The sequence below is a fragment of the Gossypium raimondii genome, chromosome 1 (assembly GCF_025698545.1).
Source record: "Gossypium raimondii isolate GPD5lz chromosome 1, ASM2569854v1, whole genome shotgun sequence".
NCBI classification, from domain to species: domain Eukaryota; kingdom Viridiplantae; phylum Streptophyta; class Magnoliopsida; order Malvales; family Malvaceae; genus Gossypium; species Gossypium raimondii.
Genome location: NC_068565.1, coordinates 48,594,672 through 48,613,639, shown reverse-complemented (window position 1 = coordinate 48,613,639; position 18,968 = coordinate 48,594,672). Strand labels below are relative to the sequence as shown.

Sequence of the window (18,968 nt, the reverse complement as noted above, 5' to 3'; positions counted from 1 at the left end):
ATTTTTTCACTGACAATTTTAGTGTGAATAAAATATTATACACCGTAGCAAAGGCATCACAACACGTGGCAATGCATCTATGTGGATATTATTATTATTATTATTATTATTATTATTATTATTATTTACGATGTGGGTGAAAGGTTTATATGATAAATTTAAAAAAATGATATAACAACCAAATATAGTTTTGGTTGAAATAGTAAAGTTGAAATGTTAAAAGCAATTTTTTAGATTTTATATGAAAAACAAATTATCTTTGATATTATTTTGTTAAAAATATGAAGCTTTTAGTAACTTTACAATTGAGTTGAAACCCAGTTAATGGGTGACAATAATTCAGTCAAAATATTAAATATATATATACAATGTATATATATATATATATATATATAAACAACCTCGTAGTTAGGAAAAAGAAAAAAGAGTGTAAAGGAGGAAAGAAACAATGAAGAATCATATTGAAGTGACTTCAACCACTGGGCCAACTAGTCAGTCAAACCTGTTGTTAGAAACCAAGAAACTGATGAGACACTTATACATTCATGTACAGATATTATATGACTGCAAATAAGTAGATTACTTACAATATGAAGCGAGGGGAAGTCTTACTATCTCCTGGAAAACTTCATAAAATAATCAAAGCAAATGGGAAAACAATAAATTAATGAATGGATGGATTAAATGCTGAAAAAGGTTATAAACTCAACTAAACGCTAGCCTTACTTTGTATACCAAGAAGCAAGGATGGTAGTTTTTGTTGCAGCTGAAACATCTTTGAGCTCTAAAATCGACAGTTCAGCAGCATTTTCAACCTTGTCTTAAATAGGAAATGGATACTTTCTTCCTTCTACGGGAACAATTGCCGGATGTTCCTTTTTGCTTATTTTGGGGGGAATTTAATTCCGTGATTTTACAGGATCAACAACCAGCAGCTTTTAGGATGTTATCATATGGAGTTGAGGACGGAAAACTGAAGGGCTGGAGATGGTTCTGGTACTCAGTTGCACACAGCATTGGAAGAGTGCCAACAGGTTGTTGCAATGAGTTGGTACCACTTGTTTGCTCAAAGACAGGGCCAGGCTGCGTTTTAGAGTTAGGGAGTGGATGTTAGATCATGGGAATCTCAATAGTTAAAACACGTGGGATAACACCACTTAACACTCTCACATATAGCCCGACCTACCCATGGACACCCTCACTAGGGGTCGTCAAGCTCGCATAGTATTATAGACAGGATGAACAATACAATAGAACCAAAGTTCTGAGACCATAATAAGCATCCTATCTGAAACCAATTCATTGTAGGTGGTGTGGCTCAGTTTTAATATAAGCCCATGGGAAGTCCAATGTTTAAACATGCATGAATTTGATTAAATCAAGGGCCGTTGAATCCCTACTAACATGGACTTAGAGGCTACCTGTTCTGCATGAAAAGGATTTTGAAAATAGCTGTCTTGTCTCAGGTGGACACTCATCAAATCAGACATCTTCTGCTGTTTCCTGGTTAGGAGTGTCTCACAATGATGGGCCATATCCTTGTAAGACATGTCAGGTCCTGTTGAGACAGATATTCTTCCGAACTGATCTGAAGTCTCCAATACCTGTGGTAGTAGAGCAAATAATCATGTAAAATGTGTCGCTTGTACTTTGAGACAAGTAAAAAAGACTGGCATAGCTGACATACTGAATCAAGGAGTTGATTAACATCCAGGGGTTTTGGAGTTTCCTGGGACAACCCTGAACCATCCTTGGTTTGACATTCAAATGGTTCTGCAAAAGCATCATCCTGCAGAGCAAAAGAAATCACATGTCCAAGCATTGAAAGATAAAATTTGGAAGGTAGAGTGAAGAGATTTACCTCCTGGGTAGATTTACTCTCTTCCGCACCAGCTTGATATTCTTTATGCAGTTGATCAATAGTCAAGTGGGAACCTAGAGGACACACATCATCTGGCAAGAATTTGCTTAACAGCTGTGCTCGTGTATTGGACAATTCAGGCTGCATATACATAAATATGCACCAGATATTAGAGTAAGGAAATTACAACAGAATTTACTAGCTCTTCAATTATATATTGGAGTCAAAGATTCTTGGAATAGAAAAGCTTACTTCTGACGAAATTCCCAAGCTTTTCACGATCTCAGAAGCAAGGCTTTCGCCATCTTGCTCTGGGGTAATCTGAATTTGTGAGAGTGTCTTAGCAGCCAAATCGTCATCTTCTTTAGATCCATAAACATTTGTTGGTCGGTCAGACCCAGTGTCAACTACCTTCAACTTGCAATCTTCCACCAAGTGCAAGAATGGATCAACCTATTAATCATAGAACAATGATATGAAAAGATCTATCTGGATTTGAGATATTTAAATTGCCTTGGAAAGCACCAAAATTTAATTAAAAAAAGAGATGAAAGAAAGGTAGAAGAAAAGAAAATATGGACACTACATCTCATTACAGATAAGTGGTAAGTGTTCCTTACCACTCTTTCTCTAAGGGCAACCTTTGTAGAATAGACAATAGGAAGAATATTGGATGCTTTTGATGAAAATAGGATCATTGATGTTGCCAAGGTGAAAAGTGATCTACGACATGATGGTGGAAGTGGCCCTGCAGCATTAGTGGAAATTTAGATTAAAGAGATGAAACCCCAATAACATATATCAAATTAGTTGTTTCATAATGAACCAATACATCTTCCTAACCATTCTCACTGTAGTATGTGCAGCATTCATGAAAAGAATTTATAAGAGATGGGGCAAAACATAAGTTTGGACCATTTACTAATTTGACTCAAAAACTAGAATCTTTCAAAATACTGACTAGTGTTTGTATATGTGGCAAGCTGGCAGTTTGATTAAGATGCGTCACTTAAAAGTAAGATTTGAAAGAACAGATCTGTGCTATATTTCCTACTGGTTTTATGTCCTTAAGAGAGCTTCTTGCATTTCCAATCCATCAGAATTATTGGTTCCTTTTTTCTTCTGCAGGAGAGAAACCTTGGTGTCATCCATGTAGGTGCTAAACATTTGTGACTACTACTATAATTACAAGTTACATGAATTCATTTTCATGCAAGACATGTTCTATCCTCTAGTTTTATTTTTTGTTTGCTGGGATTGTCATGAAAGAGTAAGACAAGGAGAAGCAGACACTGGTAAAATCCATGTGAGGGTAATGACAGCTTCAACTTTGAACACTCACCTCCTTCATTAAGAGAAATACGTCGCAATGAATAGGCTAGCTGGAAACTACGAACAAGAGCCTCATTGCTAGAATTCTGCATTACATAAAAAATGAAAATACAGATATTAGACCTCCAGGAAAGAATAAATATCAGTTACATGCAAAACAAATATGTCCTGTAATAAGCAACTCATGTAAAACAAATTCCTTTAAGGTAGCATCAGTTGAGAAATTACCTTGGCTCGAGAGAAGAGCAACACTAGGCTGTATGTATGAGCAATTGCTTCATAGTTTTGTGGTGTATTTTGAGGAGAGACAGACTGTGCCCAAATTGATGAAAGCAAGAGACTGATCTGGGTGCTACTAAGCCGTAGAGAATGGGTCTCCTGGTGTTTAACAAATACAAAAAGATTCAAAAAAATACATACAGATAAACCAAATTTCAAAGGGTTAATCATTTGACAAAGACTCACAGATTCTGTATTTGAATTGCTCAGAGAATTTTTATCTGTTTCCAAAGGTACTGACAGATTTCTTGAACTAGATGCTCGACTATAAGATGAATTCAATCTATTTAGAATCATATTATTACTTCCCTCATTAACAATACTTTCTTTTTCTATATAACCATTCCCCCTCGAGAAAGATTTCTCCTTCCTTAGCTTCTCAAAAAGGGCAGCTGATGAAGAAAAGACAGAGACAGTTCTTGAAAGTGTTCTTGGAATGGCTTTGTTTGTTAATGGAGGAACAGAGGATTGTTGAGGGCAAACTGAAGTTGGGACAAGCACAACAGAAAAGATACGGTGAGCACCAATTCGTGTTTCATGGTCAGGGTGGACCATAGCTGGGAGTAATTGATGGAACAATGACTCAGGAAAAGCCTATAGGTACAAAGAAACACCAAATAAAAATACTGCAGACAACACTATGAAATGTTCATGAAGAAAAAAAAAATCATTAAAATTATTATTGTTACCTTGTTTAGATAAGATGGATTTGGAATTGAAGCAACAACTTGAGCAGTTCGATAGACAACAGAGACTGTAGCTCTAGCTATAACTGTAAGATTTGAGATGTTCTCCAACATCACAGCCATAGCATCAAGAATTGGACCTGCATCTCCAACCTGTTCACAGTAGCTAGCTAAATTTGAAATGTCCAACAAGAATAAAACACAAGAGAGACAAGAGAGTAATCCCACCTTTTGCGATAACTGTACAAGGCAATTATCTACAGCTTCTTTAAAGTTCTTGTTCCAATTTATAGTGTCAACTCCCAGAGTTGCATCGTCAAGTGAGCAATGTATGCTCTTTCGTAAATGCCTCATAACATCACTAACTGCACCAAGTATTGCTATAGAAGGCTCAACTTTTGAATATCGAGCAAGGGAGGATGTAACCTCTAGAATCTGAAGTTGCACGTCAGGTTGTTTGAGAACACTTTTATGGTCAAGATGCTTAACTAATAACGACAGCAAAAAATGTGTATTCTGTCCTGCAAACAGAGAAAAAATAAATAGTATCAATTTCTCAAACTCGTTACAAGTAAAAAATTTAGTAATAAAATAATATATATATATATAATTTGATAGAAAGAAAACTGAAACAGAAAAAAGTCAGACATATTGACTGTTGAAAATGCATGCTACCAGAGCTCTCCATTAAAAGCTGCATATCCTTTAAGACTGGAAAGGCAAGACCAGTTTGAAGAGACCATAAGTTTTCACTATCCAAGTAACGGAACAAAGACTCAAGAACCCGTCTTGCTGTTGTAGCTTCCTTGGCTAGGTTTGCCATGTTATGTAAGCAAACTTTGGACCAGAAGCTGCGATTTTGGGCATCTTCCCTGTGAGAATAAAAAGAAATAAACCCATTCAAAGGTAATTATTTAAAGGTAAACTACACCGGTAGTCACTAAACTATGGTAAGTTTTCGTTTTGGTCACTTAACTAAAAAAAGTTACAATTTGGTCATTGAACTATTCAAAAGATTTCATTTAAATCACTAGGCTGTTAAAATCGATTCTATATGGATTTCTCTATTCACACTGTCTGCACCAATCGAAAGCTCTTTTTCCCCTTCTCTTCTACTGTTTAGTTTTTCATAAAACAACTTTGAACCTCACAACGTACAAACCAAACTCCAAACAACTTTTTTCTTCAATCTCTGACATTGACCTTTAGACCAACTTAGATCTAAGGTATGTTCTTTTACTCGTCGATGGGTACTGATCCACCGTAGCAATCGTTGAATTGTCACTTAAAGCTCGCTGGCAGAACTTAAAAAAAAAAAAAAAACTCAACAGCCTAGTGACTTAAATAAAAACTTTTGAATAGTTCAGTGACTTAAATGAAAACTTTCGAATAGTTCAATAATTGTAACTGTTTTTAGTTAAGTGACCAAAATGAAAATTCATAGTTTAGTGACTAATGGTATAGTTTACCCTTATTTAAAATAAATGGGTAGAATTCATAAATGTGTCATGGGATTACACTGAGATATTTAGTTCTCCATTGTCATTCACAATTGTGTCCCAAGAAGGAAATGTTATGGGGACATCTGGTGATGGAGAGTCATGACCCTCATCTTTTACCACTTCTTTTTCCAACTGACTTTTGCCACCATTATGGTTCTCCAAATTTTTCCTTGGGTCTTCATAATTTTCCAAGACTACTGAAACAATCTGTTTTTTGATAATTGAAAATGGCTTTAATGCAAAAATGAGATTAAACAACATTCACAAAGTTCATAGAAAATGTTGGTTAATTATATGCATCACCAATGCAAATATTTTTCAATGGAACAAACATGGAAATAGCCAGAAGATAAGTTTGAATTACTGTTATAGATGCCTTGAAAGACAAGAAGTCAAAAGTGCCAAAGATGGAAATAAGATAAATAACATTATTTTAGTAATATTCCTAACTAGAATAACTTACTTAGGAAGTATTTTCTTGCACTTAAAAGTGCTTAATTTTAATTTCGTTAATTATAGTTTCTTATTCTACAAGTTAATTAGTTGAAAAGAATAAAACCCTATGTAACCTCTATTTAAGGGGACCATTCTTAGTAATAAAACAAGACAGCAATTATTCTAATTTATAGAGGTTTATGACTTTATCTTTCTAATGAGTCTAAGGTTAGGAGCTCCCTTCGATGAGTTTCACAATATTATTCATTATAGGTTATTCTCGTGGTAGAAATCGCAACAAGGGGAAGGCTCCCTCAATCAAAGTGAACTTTCCCGTAGTTTGTCCGGTGACTCAATTCATAACTTGTGACCTTAACAATTACACATAACAATTTGTATATAAGAAACAAATAATCATACTTAATCATACTTTTATCTTGATGCTTTGCCCAGATCAGAAAGTCATGAATTACCTCATTTGAGGACTTACAAATGAAACCTATTACTATAACAGAAAACATGCAAATATAAGCAATGAATAAAATTAATGTAATGAATAACGTAGCAATAAACTTGCAAGGACATGTAAATGGGCCTGAATCTGCTTACATTATCGAATTCCACCGAAATGTGAGAGTGTATGCCCATAAACCAAATCTAGACAAGAAAATAGATAATTGAACATGCATTAGAATATTTATATATACAATAGAACATCAAGAAAACATAAGCTGTAAGGAGGAAAGAAATAATTGGTGAAATGGAAAATATTATTGCCATTTACAACCATTTCCAGTTTAAGTTTCTATAAGCCAGACACAGAGTTGCCATAATGCTATTGTCTGAACATCCAAGATTGAAATAAATAAAGATTGCATTTTGAATAGCCAAATATAGCAATCTTAGAATTCTTCCTTTCTTTCTTGGAAGGAAAGGTAGGGGAAAAATAAGATTTGTTATGTCATATGGTTTTGGACTAAAAAGAATCATGTCAAGAACACATCAGATGAAGATTAGATGCAGGAATCACAAGACTGACTTCTAATATTCTGTGATGTTAATACTACCATTTAATGTAAGAGTTAGAGCCCAATATCTGTTATCCTTCTATTAGTGGATCAAAGTCTAAGTGTTATACTTCGCCCATCTTCATTTGGAATCGTCATAACGTGCCAAAAGAAATTTACTGTCTAAGACTGCAAGGGAACAAAACTGAGTCTGTGCTGGTTAAAGCCTAGCTTTATTTGTGCTTGTTTAACCATTTTATCCAAATATATAGATTTCTTTTGGCTCGTTATGAATTGCTCACAAGGGTGCCTAGCTCTGTAATATGTGAGATTCTATCACTTTCATTATGGATTTAAATGAGATATCATGCTCAGGATTCAAAATGAATTGGAAAAAGGATTCAAAAAGAGCTTGAACTAGTAATGAGGCTGGATCCATAAGTAAGCTTGAGCACACAATCCATTTAAATGAGCTTGACCAAATGCAATTGTCAATGTCAAAGGCCCAATACTACCATACTACATTTCAGTTCCCATGCCACATATCATCACCATCTATATTCCAGCTAAGGCGACGCTTAGACCAACAGGAAGGTATCCAATCTTATCTGGGTTTGAATTTATTTTCCTCTTTTCCTAGTTTTCTAAGCACTACAACTGAGAGAGAGGAGGGGGACAACATAAACTCAAACTTTGAGACCATTTTAAGGTAGGGGCGAAGCCAGAAAATTTTTTAGGGGGGCCGACATTAAATTGTAATTTTTACGATGGTAAAAATGCAATTTTTAAAGGATTAAATCAAAATTTTATTATTTTGAGGGGGCTAAAGTGCAATTTTACCTTTACTAATTTAAACTTTTAAAAATTTTAGAGGGTCAAAATAGAAAATTTTTCATTTTGGGGGGGGGGCACCTGCAAGCCCCACCCTAGATTCGCCCCTGTTTTAAGGTAAGGGCCAGCTAAAGGGCTGAGGCAAAATAAGGTAGGTTAAATAAATAAACAATATTCATTGTGGTGTCTACAATTGACCACTATTAGGAGTTCCAAAAACTTAATGTGAAAGAGTGTTATAACAATAAATCTTTAATGAACTTTAACTTTCCATCATTCTAGGAAGTTAGGTTCATGAAACAACCCATGTTCACAGGATATTCTCCAATCTTATTTGGGTTTGAATTTATTTTCCTCTTTTCCTAGTTTCCTAAGCACTACAACTGAGAGGGGGGAGTTCCAAATGTAATTGGAAAAATAGACTAACACTAAATCTTGATTAGTGGAAAAAGTAATCTACTTCCATTAGTCTAATAAGTTAACCTTGCTGAAAAACCCAACTCACAGAGTCCTGCATCATAAATTTCAAAAAAAGGGGAAATGCCATACTTCAGCATTACTCCACCAAAGTTCATTCATAGTAATACATGGCATAACTTTCTGGTTTAGTTTCTTCTGCCTTCATTATACATGCAGAATATTAATTCCTTCAGGTTTAGTTTTCCAGAACTTTATAATTGTTAGTATCAGTTATATGATTTAAGGTTTCATTTTATCATCTATTTCCCAGAAACCCAGCTAAAAGTTGACATAATCATAAATTTCAAAAGAAAAGCAGCCATGTGAATGTATACCATTGAAGAAAGTGCTTGCAACCCAGCTGCACATAGATTTTTTTCCCTTTCACTTTCTCCAGTTTCTTGAGCTAATTGACATAGTTTTGGAATAAACCCTTCTAACTTAAACATGCAAGTGCCATCATTCTGCAAAATTTGGCAAGATAAAATGAGTTTGAAGCCTGTTTCCATAAACATACTAACTTTTGAAAATAAATGCACTGCAAACTGGAAGTCCATTCAACGTAAGAAGCATACAAGTAATGCCAAAAGCACCAACCTGATTATTTAAAAAGTAAAAAAGAGTCTGACATCCTATAATTCTCATTTCATCATGCCGTGTTTGATCCAGCAGTGTCTGTATAATGCTCAGCAAGCTACTAGAAAATAATGACCTACAAAAGTATTGATAACCAGAAATAAAGTGAGTTCAGGGAAAAACTACAAGTATAAGCAAATTAAAATTATTTTAGTCATTAGCTTGATATATTACCCTTGAAACTACAATCTAGATATTTCTGTCTATTGGTAAAAGGATGAACATTATTGATATGGAAATTGTGTATAAATTGTGTATAAAGCGCATGGATTAGTTGAATGCCTTTATTGATTGCAGTACCTGTAGGTATTTGGGATTTGAAAGTTCATCATTTTATATCTTTCAAATGTGTAGGCATATTAAGGCTTAACCAATTTGTGCATAGTGTGTGCATTTCATCATCACATTTTATAAACTAAACCCATATCCACTCTTTCAAATTCATCTTTCCAAGCATATCATTTGTGGAGTGCCAAAGACAACATTGATCAAGAGACATGATCACTTACATTTTACCAATGTAAATAATACAACACTTAAAATTAGCAAATTCCAGAGAAGAGGTCATAAAGGTGTAACAAGTTTCAATCAATAAGAGTATCTTCTCTATAGACTATACCATAGAAAAATGTCTTGCAATACCATGGAACTTGCAACTAGCTAAAATATCTAGTCAACTCAAGCAACATGTTAATTGTAAATTATAATGATCCATTATCCATCCCCAAAGTCGTTGTCCATTAAGTTCAACAAAGGGTATTTTATTACAGAGAAAAGAAGTATGGAAGTTTTCATATCTTTGGTCCTTTACGCAGAGGGTAAGAGTTTAATCATCCACCTAGTCTTTTAAGAACTTAATTAAATTATACGAGGCATTTTCATTACTGGATAGGTGCATTTCCCTTGTTGAAGTAGACTTGTTCTCTCACCTAAGCAAAGGCTAGAAGAAGAGTTATCAGATAACAAATTGGAGCATAAAATTTCCTTGTTTTCTTTTTAATGGTGGTTGAAGAAAGATAGGATACCAAAATCACTTAGAAAGGGAAAGAAATGACAAGATATATGTATGTATATAAAATGTAAAACATCTCATGATGCAATAGTCTTCACATGACCAAAACAGTAAGATACAAACCCATAAATTTTGCAAAAAAATAAAAAGGAACTCACATTTGCTCCTTACAAGAGACCAACAATTTCCTGTAAATACACATAACGATTTTCACTGATTGAAACTTCTCATTCCTCAACTCCTTGTAACACCTTTGCTCAAGGGAAGTACTGATCTGGTCATAAAATTTGCAGGAATCAGTTATAGTAAGGATTAACATAATTGACTTGCTATAAACTTTGCATATTGCAGGAAATAGTTCTTCATTTTGAAAGGTTGAGATAAGCATGCCCAGAACAAATGTTACAGCAAAAATAGCTAAATAATGCCTTTCTTAAACCAATAAATTATTTACTTTTCAAAACACTTCAATAGATATTTTATCACACAACATGACAGGAAAAACACTTAGATCCAATGACAACGAGGATAGTTCAGGTTCTTAAACCAAATAAAAACCTGAAAGTTATTTATCAAAAACTTCTAACTTATTACACAGAGTTCTACAAAAACTCATTGTACTTTATCTGAACTTTATGTTCTTAGTGAGTACTTCTAAAATTTCATTTTAAGAAAAAAAACGCGCAAAGTGTAGGCATTTGTCATAACCAGATCTTAACAAGCATTATAATTTTAATAATCTCTTATGTTAACAACAAATGCATGCACACTTCAAATATCATCAATTACATCAAAAGCATTATCTCGAGGCTTGCAAATATATTGTACCTTTGGGATGCGTAAAGGATTTTTTGAAGCATATTCACACAGCTTTCCTATCTTGCGCTCATTTGGTCCTTCCTCCTATCAGAAGAAACATAGCTCAAGTTATATGATTAGTAAGGCTGAAGAAGAAAATGTTTACAACAAAAGACAAATAAATGCTAATACTACAAATATCATCCACAATAAAGTTACACAATGATTAACATGATTAAATTACAGTCTTATGACTAAGTTTTGTTTAGCTAAACCCTATATAACAATTGACTTATATTAGTTCTAACTCATCTGTCAGTGGCCACGTGCATTACAAACCCTATCAAGCCCTACACATAATACATGAGCTAACTTAACTAACCCTTGAGTTCATCTTCAAAAATATGACAAACCATTATATTATTACTAGGATTAAAAAATGTGTGAATTTACAGAAAACACAAACCTGATTACGTGGAAATATTTCAGCAATCATCTTCTTATACCTCTTGACAGGCTGTCTAGACCTTGTACGCAGTCCAGGGCAAAGGAAACATAGGCTACCACAAGCAGGCAAGACTTGCCTCGAAATGGCGCCAGAGATGAAACTCATTCTTTTATAATATGATTTTAAATTATAAAGAACAGCAAGGAAAACTTCAGTATCCCTGTGCTTTCTTTCCCTTCTAAATCATAAAAGCGTAGGGCTTGAATGTCCAGAAGGGAAAGAAAAGCTTCACAACAAATAGGATACCCGCAAAATCCAATCACCGACCTATGAACAAAAATCCTGGTGTCACAACTTTTAACCTATACAAAACCAAGCTAAATACTATGAATTATAACTCCTGCATTTTGGTTTATCAACTTGATCAAACTATGACTAACTGCTATCAAAACCTGGGCTAAAATATCAATAAAATGCAATGTTGAATCCAAATTCAAGAAGAACTCAACAAAATTGGATTGAGTAATTAAAATAAATAAATAAATAAAGGAATCTGGAAAATGAAATATTTGATCAAAACCCAAACCAATGGGAAATGGCTGATAAAAAGTGGGGTTTTGATCAAACAAATTATTTAAAAAAAAAAAAACTCTAAAGATACCTGGAATCAATGTCAGAAATAGCAGGGCTGAGGCTGGAAATCTAAGGCGTGCAAAACAATCCCCGCGTTTCCAGCATTGCCCAAACCGCGAAATCAAGTTAACCTGTTTTTTCTAAAAATATATGCTAAAATACAATTAAAATCCTACCGCTATATGAGTTCAACACCTACAGCCTGCCTATACTTTCAACACTTTCAACGGTCTTATTATTTGGAATCTATTTTTTCTCTTTTATAATTTCCATCTCCCAATCTCCTTATAAATACTATATATCTTATCATTATACAAATAAATAATAATATTTCTTTTAAATTAATAAATAATTCGAATTTTGGAGATAATATTATTAGGAGTAACAATCACAACCCGACCCTGAACATAAATCTTAAAATGAACATGCTTAATAACAAAAATAATAATAATAATAACATTTATTTATATCTATTTTATTTCGAGATAAATTGTCACAATATAATATAATAAGAAGTTATCATTACTATTATCTATGTATAAAAAAGCACAAGTTGTGATATATTATTAGAATTGTTGAATTTGGATAGATTGATTGGTTGAATTAGAAATCAATCGGTATATTAATTTGGAGCAGGGAAAAGAATCAGTATTTGAATTGAGTTTTATATTTTTAAAATTTTATAACTTTTAATAATTTATTTAATTGAACTAAACCGAAGATCAAACTGATCGGATCGAGAATCGATGGCTTGACCAATATTAAAATTTTTATGTATTTCTGTTATTAAAAATTAACTTGGCAAGCCGTATGTAACTATTTGGTTTTTCCATCAACTACATTAATTTTAAACCGTTGAAATTGATGAAATTTTTAATAAAAATGACTAATTTACTCTTTAGTATAACTACAATGATTAATTTGTTCATTTTTAAGTAAAGAGGACAAGTACAATCTAATTTTTAGTACCAGAACATTCATGATAATTTTACCAAAATCCAACTCAAAAGAAGTCAAATGCATATAGGATATCATCATAATGAGAGATGCAGAATTCCAAACTATGAGATTCGATTTGACTCAAAATGAACAGAAATTGATTTGGAAAAATTCACACTAGATTCAAATCTGTAACAAAGTAAATATATATATAATAATATAAAATTTGTAACACCCAATACCCGGTCCAATTATTAGACCTGAGCTACGAGATGTTACCACAGGAAATAGAGATCATCACATGCAATTTCGACTTAAAAATCAATTTTTCATTTCATAATTTATGCAAAACATTATTAACAAACTAATTTTGGTCCCAATTGAGCTTTCGAAAGCTTTAAAACAAGTTCGAGATTAAATGAGGACCAAATTAAAACTTTTGCAACAAGATAGGGAAAATATGAAAATAGGGATCACACGATCGTGTGGTCAGGCCATGTGACCCCTATTTTCATGTTTGCCCTATTTTGTTGCAAAAATTTTAATTTGGTCTTCATTTAATCCCAAACTTATTTTAGAGCTTTCGAAAGCCCGATTGGGACCTAAACTTGTTTTAAAGCTTTCAGTACACACCACTTGTACTATAATTAATCATTCTATTAGCAAAACTTATCGGATCAGGATTTACTATAATATTATATTTAACTCGTAAATATTAAATAATAATATTTACAGATTCACGCGTCGAAATTTTGGTCTTGGAACCACTATTTCCAACAGCACTGAAAAACGGGTTGTTACAACTAACAACCAAAATTCAATAATAATAAACTTTTACTATTTTTACTATTTAGTCTTTTTTCCATAATTAATTATCAAATCATTAAAAATTCTGGACCAAAACTCAATTCACCTATATATTAGCTCAATAAATATTCAACAGAAATATGTACGAGCTCGATTTACATAAACGAGATCACGATACCTAATTTTTAAAAATCATTGATTTTCAATACGCAACACTTGTACTATAATTAATCATTCTATTAGCAAAACTTACCAGATTGAGATTTACTATAATACTATATTTAACTCGTAAATATTAAATAATAATATTTACGGATTCACACGTCGGATTATGGTTCTGGAACTATTGTTTTCGACAACACTGAAAAGCAGGCTGTTACAAAAATGGTTAATAATTAAATAAAATAAAAATTAAAAGAATGAATGAATAAAAATAAATTTAAAAGACGAGGTTGTGGTAATTAGCTATTTTTATAGTTTTCTTAATATTTATCTTTTTTATAGAACATTTCTCTTTATATATATATATATATATAATTTAAGTTTAAAAATCTTAAAGATGATATTGTTAAAACAAAGAATCATGAATCTCAAATATAGATCATAAAATGGATATGAAAGATGTCAAAAGAATAGTATTTTTATATCCATTTTATGGTCTATGAAGATGATCATTCAAAGCTTATGATTGTTCTTTTCATTAATGTCATCTCAACAACGTATATCTCTCGTCTTATTATGAATATCAAACAAGTTTTTGAATAATGTATACAATCTTTCAACCATCACCATTATATTCTTTCAGGAAATGGAATGTAATGCTTAAATTATGAAGGTATAATGATAAATTTAGCCTTCAATGTTTATATTCTTTGTCAATTTGATCATTACTTTTTTAGTTAAATTTAACCCTTTAACTTTAAAAAAATCAAATCACTTTTTTAATGGAAATACTAAGTAAAAACATTATTTTTAAAACGTGTATAACAGTCCGTGTTAACATCATACTAAAATAAAACCATTTGTCTTATATGTGATGTCAACAAACAATTCAAAAATTATAAAGTTTAAAATTAAAATTAAAAAATATTTATAAATAGTTCGTAAAATTCAAAAAATATATAATTGCATAGAGTAAGAATGGATTGTCATGCAAGTTGACGTGTTTAAAATTTTAACATTTTAGCTAGTATTTTCATTAAAAGAACATCATTTTAATTCTTTTTCGAAAGGTTAATGAATAAATTTAACTATTTTAAAAAGGTTAAAAACTAAAATTAACATTATGCCAATTATGTCATGAACACTTGTATTTAACTTCAAGTTTAAATTCTCACAAGAAACCAACAAATGGAATGTTGAAAATCATTAAAAAAATGGATTCACCATTTGAAGCCAAACATCCTTTTATGCTTTGGAAGTGCCACCATGATCCTTCTCAACATGCTCAACAAGGGAGACCGGATCACGAAACCCTCTACCACACTTGGGGCAAACATCAATAGACATCTTAAGAACTCGAGACTGGCTGTTCCTCTCATGCACCTTCTTCACATGCTCCACCAATGCGGTAACCGATGAAAATTTCACCCTACATTGTGGGCATTCCTCCATTTGCCCAGCACTGCCACTGCTGCTACGTCGCAGCCCCGCCCCATCCCTCGCAACTTGCCTGTTTTCCCGAAAACTAGAAGCTACATTAAGCAAACTTGTAGCCCAAAAAGACGAGGATGTTGTTGCAGGTTTCTTAGGTCCGGGACAATCATGGTCGAGCCCAAACCGGTGTTTTAAACAATGGTCTACACTACAGTCCTTACACTTGATTGTGTTGGAAAATGTCAAGACTTCTTTGCAACGACGAACTGGGCATTTCTTTTTTTTAGTAACTTTATCATAATTTGATGGATCACATTCAGTATTCACATGATTTTCCCAAGAGATGTTTGGATCTTCATTAGGAATTAAGCGAACTCCTTTAGCACATAGCGGGCAAATCACGACGGTAACGTCGTTGTTGCCAGCTTTGGAACACTGATGTTTAATGTAGCTTCGATGTTCCAAGCAATATGACTGTTGCAAAATCATTGGTTGTAAAGAACGAATTCCACCGTGAGAAGTCAAGAAAATAGTTCCATAATTCCATCAACGCACAAACATTTAGGTTAAATTAGGGCCGAGTCCTAACAAAATTTTAAGCTTGATAAAAAAATGAGCTTAAATTTTTGTCCAAGTCCAACCCAAAATATATATGCTAAATTCGGGCCTAGATGGACCTGGCCCGTATTAAAGACTATAGTATCAATACAATAGGGAATGTATCGATACTTGCTACGAAGTATCGATACGTTTGGGAGGGTATCGGTATCATGCAATTTTTCTTTAATTATCAAAACATCAAACTTTAAAACGGTATCGATACCAATCAAGGTATCGATACTTTTGTGAAATGTACCAATACTTTGTTAAGGTATTCGGGCTAAGCCCAGGTAAAAAAAGGCTTACCGAAAGCTTGACCCGTTTAGAGAATTGGCCTCATTTTTTGTCCAAGCCTATATTTTGGGCCTATATTTTTGTCCAAACCCTCCCAATTTTCGAACAAGCCTTCGGGTCTAGTCGGATGGCCCAACCCATGGATAACTCTAGGTTAAATTTTGTTATCTTTATATTTTACGAAAGTTATAGATTTAGTCCATGTACTCTGATTTGATCAATTTTAGTCTCATTACTATTCAAATTGCTCAATTTTAATCCCTATACTTTTAGAATTTTGAATTTTTTGTCTGAATAGTTAACTCATTTTAATTAAATTCAATTACTAGCATTGTATTATGCATGCAATTGTAGATTTATCTCATATTTTCCAATTGGATCATTTTCAAAATTTAAAATTTCAATCTTAACACAAATGATCGTAATTAATCTATGAATTAAATTTTAGTGAGTAATATGTGAAAATAACAAGCTAACATGACATTATACATATGATAATATGTTTTGATGAAATTTTAATTTTATACTTTTTAATTTTAAAATTTTAGTCCGGACCTATGTATTAATAGTTAAATCCATTTGGTTAAATTCAATTACTAGCATTGTACTATGCATAGGATTTAGATTTAGTCAATATTTTTAATTGGATCATTCTAAATCTCTATATTTTTCAAAATTTGAATTTTCAAGCGTAATATGTGAAAATAATAAACTAACATGACATTACAATCATGATCATATGTGTCGTATCAAATTTTAGACATAACATAAATTCTAAAATTTTACATTCTAAAAATAGATTATAAATCCACAATTTTACCAGACATTCAAAAGCAATATTCATATCCAACATAGGTTTAAATTTTGTTTAAGAAATAAAGATTATCAAATGCAATAAATGTGAGGGTAAACGAATATCTACCAGATCGCAGCGATCGCAAGTGAAAGGCAAGAAGTCAATTTGTTTGCAATGTTGAACGCTGCAATGCCTTCCAAGATCAGGGAATTCTGGAGTCCCCATTGTTGTAATTTTCCGATTCCTCTCCGAAACCAAGCAGCTAAATCCGAATTTTGGATGAGGAGAATTTACGTTTCTTTTTGGCGAGGATTCGGTTGGAAACGGAATTGACTTTCGAATTTCGCAGATTCAGGGAGAATCCACGGAACCGAAAGTTGAAATGGCCACAAAGAAATAAAATGTCGTTGAAATTTCCTCTTTTCTCCATTTTTTTTCTTTTTAAGAAATTTGGAACATTAAGTGGATGAAATATTGGGGCAGTGTTTACCGACTCTCCGAATTTTTAGGATTTATATTTCCCGCCTCTTTCGGTAAATTACATCCATGTCATTTTTATTTATTTATTTTTAATTTAATCACTTTAATTAAGATAATTGTTATTTTTGGATCTCACTTGAGATTGTTAAAAAGATGGCGGTGGAGAAGGAAGAGGAGGAGGAGGCTGCTGCTTATTGAAGGGATAATAACATGCTTCATTTCGGGTGAAGAAGCCAAAAGCTTTGTTTTAGGAGATGTTGTTTTGGAACCAGGACAACCAAACTTAGGGTGAGTTTGGATGGGCAGTGCGTTTACTTGCGGTTAGTGTAAAAACAGCGGTAGCGGTGAGATTAGATACTGTAGAAACACTGTAGCGTGAGACAAAAAGTAGGCTAAACACACCGCACCGCATCCAATCGCCCATCCAAACCCACCCTTAGTATTTGTATTCATTTCAGTCTTGGCCGGAGTCACCAAACTACCACTAATCAACGTGAAGTCGGAGTATAATAGCTTTCTTCATTGCTAATTGTTGAGCCCTGTGGGGTAAAACCAGTCCCCTGACTCTCTTCACCTGAAGAAGATGATGAAGCTGACCTCTCTGTAATTTTTATATTAATAAATCTAGAGAAGCTTGTAACACAATCAAAGCTCTCATCAATGGCTTTCACCATTTTCATTCAAACTTCGTTTCAATCCAAATCTTTGAATACCCATTTTGTTCCTTCCTTCAAACTCCCTGTTTCCCTCTCTTTCAAACCCCGGATCGCTGCCTTCCCCAAATGTGTCCATGTCCGACCCGGTTTGATCGAGCCGGACGGCAAGAAACTCGTCAACCTCCACGTGACGTAGCTGGACCGAGAGTTGAAGAAGAGGGAAGCGACTTCATTGCCGAAGATGAAGCTTACTCCGATCGACATGCAATGTGTTCACGCTTTGAGTAAAGGTTGGGCTAGCCCGTTAACCAGGTTCACGAGGGAAACTGAGTTCCTCCAAACTCTTCATCTTAACTTGCTCCGGCTCAGCGATGGTTCCTTCGTCAACATGTCAGTCCCGATTGCATTAGCTATCCACGATTCGCAAAAGGCGAGTATCGGTGAGTCCGACATAGTCGCTCTCCTTGACTCGAATGATAAACTCATTGCCATCCTAACCAATAAGTTATAAAAAAATTGTTTTGAAATAATTATAAAAAAAAGTAACTAAATTTTATTCAAAATTAAAAATGTGAATGAATTAAAATTTTTTAATGAAGTGATTAGTTTGAGAAATTATCTTAATTAGGGTGATTAAATTGAAAAGAAAATTAAAATAATCAAAATAGAATAAACCCTATTCTAAAATGACTTTTGAGTGTTATTTACCCTAATTTCTAATATAATTAGGAATCTTTTCTCAAGGTTGATTTTTAATATTTAAAAATAAAATTAATTTTTATTGGTTTATATTTTTATAAAAAATATTTTTTTATTAAAGATTGGGATGAATTTAGTTTTTAACGTATTTTTAAACTTATTTAAGCATGTGGTTACGTACC

General features: G+C 33.1%; 2 protein-coding genes across 5 annotated transcripts; both read right to left on the bottom strand.

Moving 5' to 3' along the window:
- Positions 1 to 349: 349 nt before the first annotated feature.
- On the bottom strand, positions 350 to 12,166 carry LOC105786242 (protein SEMI-ROLLED LEAF 2). 4 transcript variants are annotated; one of them, XM_012612597.2, is made up of 22 exons: positions 11,948 to 12,166; positions 11,305 to 11,613; positions 10,869 to 10,943; positions 10,199 to 10,314; positions 8,990 to 9,104; positions 8,728 to 8,856; positions 6,705 to 6,752; positions 5,677 to 5,867; positions 4,834 to 5,030; positions 4,387 to 4,679; positions 4,162 to 4,311; positions 3,659 to 4,066; positions 3,422 to 3,571; positions 3,204 to 3,279; positions 2,482 to 2,609; positions 2,114 to 2,314; positions 1,862 to 2,002; positions 1,688 to 1,789; positions 1,422 to 1,604; positions 727 to 1,083; positions 588 to 626; positions 350 to 502 (listed from the first exon to the last, which is right to left on the bottom strand). In XM_012612597.2, the coding sequence occupies exons 2-20, from the start codon at positions 11,449 to 11,451 to the stop codon at positions 922 to 924; spliced, it is 3,012 nt and encodes a 1,003-aa protein (XP_012468051.1). In that variant the 5' UTR covers positions 11,452 to 11,613; positions 11,948 to 12,166; the 3' UTR covers positions 350 to 502; positions 588 to 626; positions 727 to 921. The 4 variants fall into 4 exon arrangements, with proteins under 4 accessions (XP_012468051.1, XP_052490967.1, XP_052490956.1 ...); XM_052635007.1 differs by lacking the exon at positions 11,305 to 11,613; XM_052634996.1 differs by lacking the exon at positions 11,305 to 11,613 and having other exon boundaries at positions 10,199 to 10,309.
- A 2,792-nt stretch (positions 12,167 to 14,958) lies between these two features.
- Positions 14,959 to 17,424, bottom strand: LOC105786241 (zinc finger AN1 and C2H2 domain-containing stress-associated protein 16). Its single transcript, XM_012612596.2, has 2 exons — positions 17,078 to 17,424; positions 14,959 to 15,735 (listed from the first exon to the last, which is right to left on the bottom strand). Exons 1-2 carry the CDS (start codon positions 17,174 to 17,176, stop codon positions 15,073 to 15,075), a joined length of 762 nt encoding a protein of 253 aa, XP_012468050.1. The 5' UTR covers positions 17,177 to 17,424; the 3' UTR covers positions 14,959 to 15,072.
- Positions 17,425 to 18,968: the final 1,544 nt, after the last annotated feature.

Excerpts from the sequence above, each read along its gene's own strand:
- LOC105786242 (XM_012612597.2), bottom strand. The coding sequence starts at position 11,451 with ATGAGTTTCATCTCTGGCGCCATTTCGAGGCAAGTCTTGCCTGCTTGT. Across the intron at positions 4,067-4,161 it reads ATCCATCTTATCTAAACAAG|GCTTTTCCTGAGTCATTGTT; the intron begins GTAACAATAATA and ends TTGTACCTATAG. Across the intron at positions 1,790-1,861 it reads AGAGTAAATCTACCCAGGAG|GATGATGCTTTTGCAGAACC; the intron begins GTAAATCTCTTC and ends TTTGCTCTGCAG.
- LOC105786241 (XM_012612596.2), bottom strand. The coding sequence starts at position 17,176 with ATGGGGACTCCAGAATTCCCTGATCTTGGAAGGCATTGCAGCGTTCAA. Across the intron at positions 15,736-17,077 it reads CTTGCGATCGCTGCGATCTG|TCATATTGCTTGGAACATCG; the intron begins GTAGATATTCGT and ends ATTTTGCAACAG.